The 2,358-nt window shown below is 33.8% G+C and overlaps 1 protein-coding gene across 2 annotated transcripts; it reads right to left on the bottom strand.

Annotated features, from left to right (window-relative positions):
* Nucleotides 1-607: 607 nt before the first annotated feature.
* On the bottom strand, nt 608-1,779 carry LOC128728821 (sodium- and chloride-dependent GABA transporter 1-like). 2 transcript variants are annotated; one of them, XM_053822468.1, is made up of 3 exons: nt 1,576-1,779; nt 824-1,506; nt 608-737 (listed from the first exon to the last, which is right to left on the bottom strand). In XM_053822468.1, exons 2-3 carry the CDS (start codon nt 1,040-1,042, stop codon nt 648-650), a joined length of 309 nt encoding a protein of 102 aa, XP_053678443.1. In that variant the 5' UTR covers nt 1,043-1,506; nt 1,576-1,779; the 3' UTR covers nt 608-647. The 2 variants fall into 2 exon arrangements, with proteins under 2 accessions (XP_053678443.1, XP_053678445.1); XM_053822470.1 differs by having other exon boundaries at nt 824-1,197.
* Nucleotides 1,780-2,358: the final 579 nt, after the last annotated feature.

The raw sequence follows: 2,358 nt of genomic DNA, 5'->3' as shown, positions 1-2,358 counted from the left end.
TACATAATCAAAGTCACAGCATCTTGGTAGGCTGAACAAAGACTAGTAAGGTTGTCAGCAGCTCTCATTCACTTTTCTTACAGCCTCATGAATTATTCCGGTGATTGAAAATCCTCAAAATAGTTTCTCAAACCACAGATCAAATAATTTCTTTACAACTGTTAAGATTAAACAAAGATCAATGATACCATACCATACCAAAAGCATACCATTCAAATCATTCGGATATAAAAAACAGGATTCACACTTTTACACAAGAAGATCGATCTGCTAGTTACATTACATTCAACAAATGGTATGACAATTTTCTTACCACATACATTATATATATATATATATATATATATATATATATATATATATATATATATATATATATATATATATATATATATATATATATATATATATGTATATATGTATATATATATATATATATATATATATAAATATATATATATATATATATATATATATATATATATATATATATATATATATATATATATATATATATATATATATATATATATATATATATATATATATATATATTATCATAAAAAGAACTATGAAAGGAAAGAATAATCGATAGAATGATTACTAGTCATTTAAAGAACCGCTGGATAATGCCAGAGCGTCTACTTTTACAGTTCCATGCCCTTCGCGGCATCGGCTTGCATTCTCTCCCGGAGTTGGCTCACGCTGTCTTCGATTCGAACGATCAGTCGAATTTTCTGTACCAAGAGAAGAGAAGAAAAGGGTTCATATATGTTAGAAAGAAGGATCCAAAAGACCGGAACGTAGAAGGATCCCGTCTTACATTGGCGCGATCTCCCGGAGTATTTCTCCACAGCCAGATCATATAGCCGGGAATGCACAACATTGACGAGAGTGCAGTAAACCAGCCGAAGGCGTGCGCCCAGAATGGATATGAGTAGCCCAGGTACTTGATCGGAGTCCATTGAACGATGTTGAAGAAAAATACGCCCTGCATGGAATCAAGCAAACTAAATGAAGAACACGCCCATAGACAGTCCATAGTGATATATACAGGATAATTTGAAGCAACACGCCATCAATAGATGCTTGGCCTTGGGGTAAAATAGATATAACACTCAACATTCAGTTATCCCATTCATACAACCTCATTTTACAGCTTCCATTGTCTTTTGGGTCTCATCGCTATTCCATATCCTGAAATGTCTCAAATAAATATATTAACCACATCATCTACTACAATAAATATGCAACATGCATCGATTACTATTCGTCTACTAACACGTGGGGGTGTACCCTACACACCCTTTTATATGACGGGTTAGCTCTCATCAAGTTAAATAGCAAAAACTGTAAAACAACAACAAACGACATTGCCCTATTATATTATGATTAATATATTAACACAATAGAGCTACTTTGTTAACAATCATTTGTGATGCATATTTGGTTGGTTTCCTCTCGTTCCTGCTCGCTATAGATGTTAGATAGAGATGATTGGTGATGCTGTATAATTTATCATATCACAAATAATTTTCCTTAGGATCACTTTATTAGAATTAGAATGAATTGTACTTATCGTAATCGTGAATTAGAATGTATCGTACAATAATCTCGAAGCTATCAAACAAAGGAAAGTTTTTGATATTGGATCATTCAAACTTGTTTGATGCATTTTACAGCTGTTGTTTGCTGCAGTAGTCTTTCTTGTGTAGTGTTCTATCTAGTATTCCCAGCACCAGTACTACTCGTGTTATCGGCACAACCGTGATTATGGACGTACTCCAATCGACTGGCCGCATGGTCGCAGTTCATATGCATCTCTACTTTCAAACCATCTCTCTACTCCGACCATCAGTAATGCACGCTGCGACAATTTTTATATAAACCCCTTCCATGTGTGGCGATGCTTTTCACCGATCCCTTCTGCTCCTCAGTTACGAATTGAGCTAGATTGGTATGTGTATTTATAGGGACGTGGACGGATGAACTGTTAATTTAAAACTATTGTCTTTCACTGGTTAATTGCAAATTCAAATATGGTCTGCCAGAACTAGCAATTCCAAAAGGTTTGCAAAAAATAAATTCAAAGGGATTTGTAAAAGTTATTATTAGTAAATATTTTTCGACATCAAATAGAAGCCGTGCAGTTTACTATCGTTTGCGCATTTGAAGGAGAAGCCGACTTAAGCGAGGAACATAAAACAGTATGAGAAAGTATCGTTTGCCCAAAACCCGCCTTGAAACAGATTCAAGGTCATACGAAATTTACATTACTTTGTTTTAAATTGCATTATAACAGATTAATTCCTTTTATTCAACAGCAATAATTGGTTCGAATGTAAATTACATGTTCTA

Source organism: Anopheles nili, chromosome X (assembly GCF_943737925.1).
Source record: "Anopheles nili chromosome X, idAnoNiliSN_F5_01, whole genome shotgun sequence".
NCBI classification, from domain to species: Eukaryota; Metazoa; Arthropoda; class Insecta; order Diptera; family Culicidae; genus Anopheles; species Anopheles nili.
Note: the sequence above shows the minus strand (reverse complement) of the source record. Positions and strands in the feature narration are given on the sequence as shown.

What these genes read in the sequence shown, in the direction of transcription:
- LOC128728821 (XM_053822468.1), bottom strand. Translation starts at nt 1,042, where the DNA reads ATGGACTGTCTATGGGCGTGTTCTTCATTTAGTTTGCTTGATTCCATG. An exon ending in CTCCGGGAGATCGCGCCAAT is followed by an intron (nt 738 to 823) that starts GTAAGACGGGAT and finishes CTCTTGGTACAG; the next exon opens with AAAATTCGACTGATCGTTCG.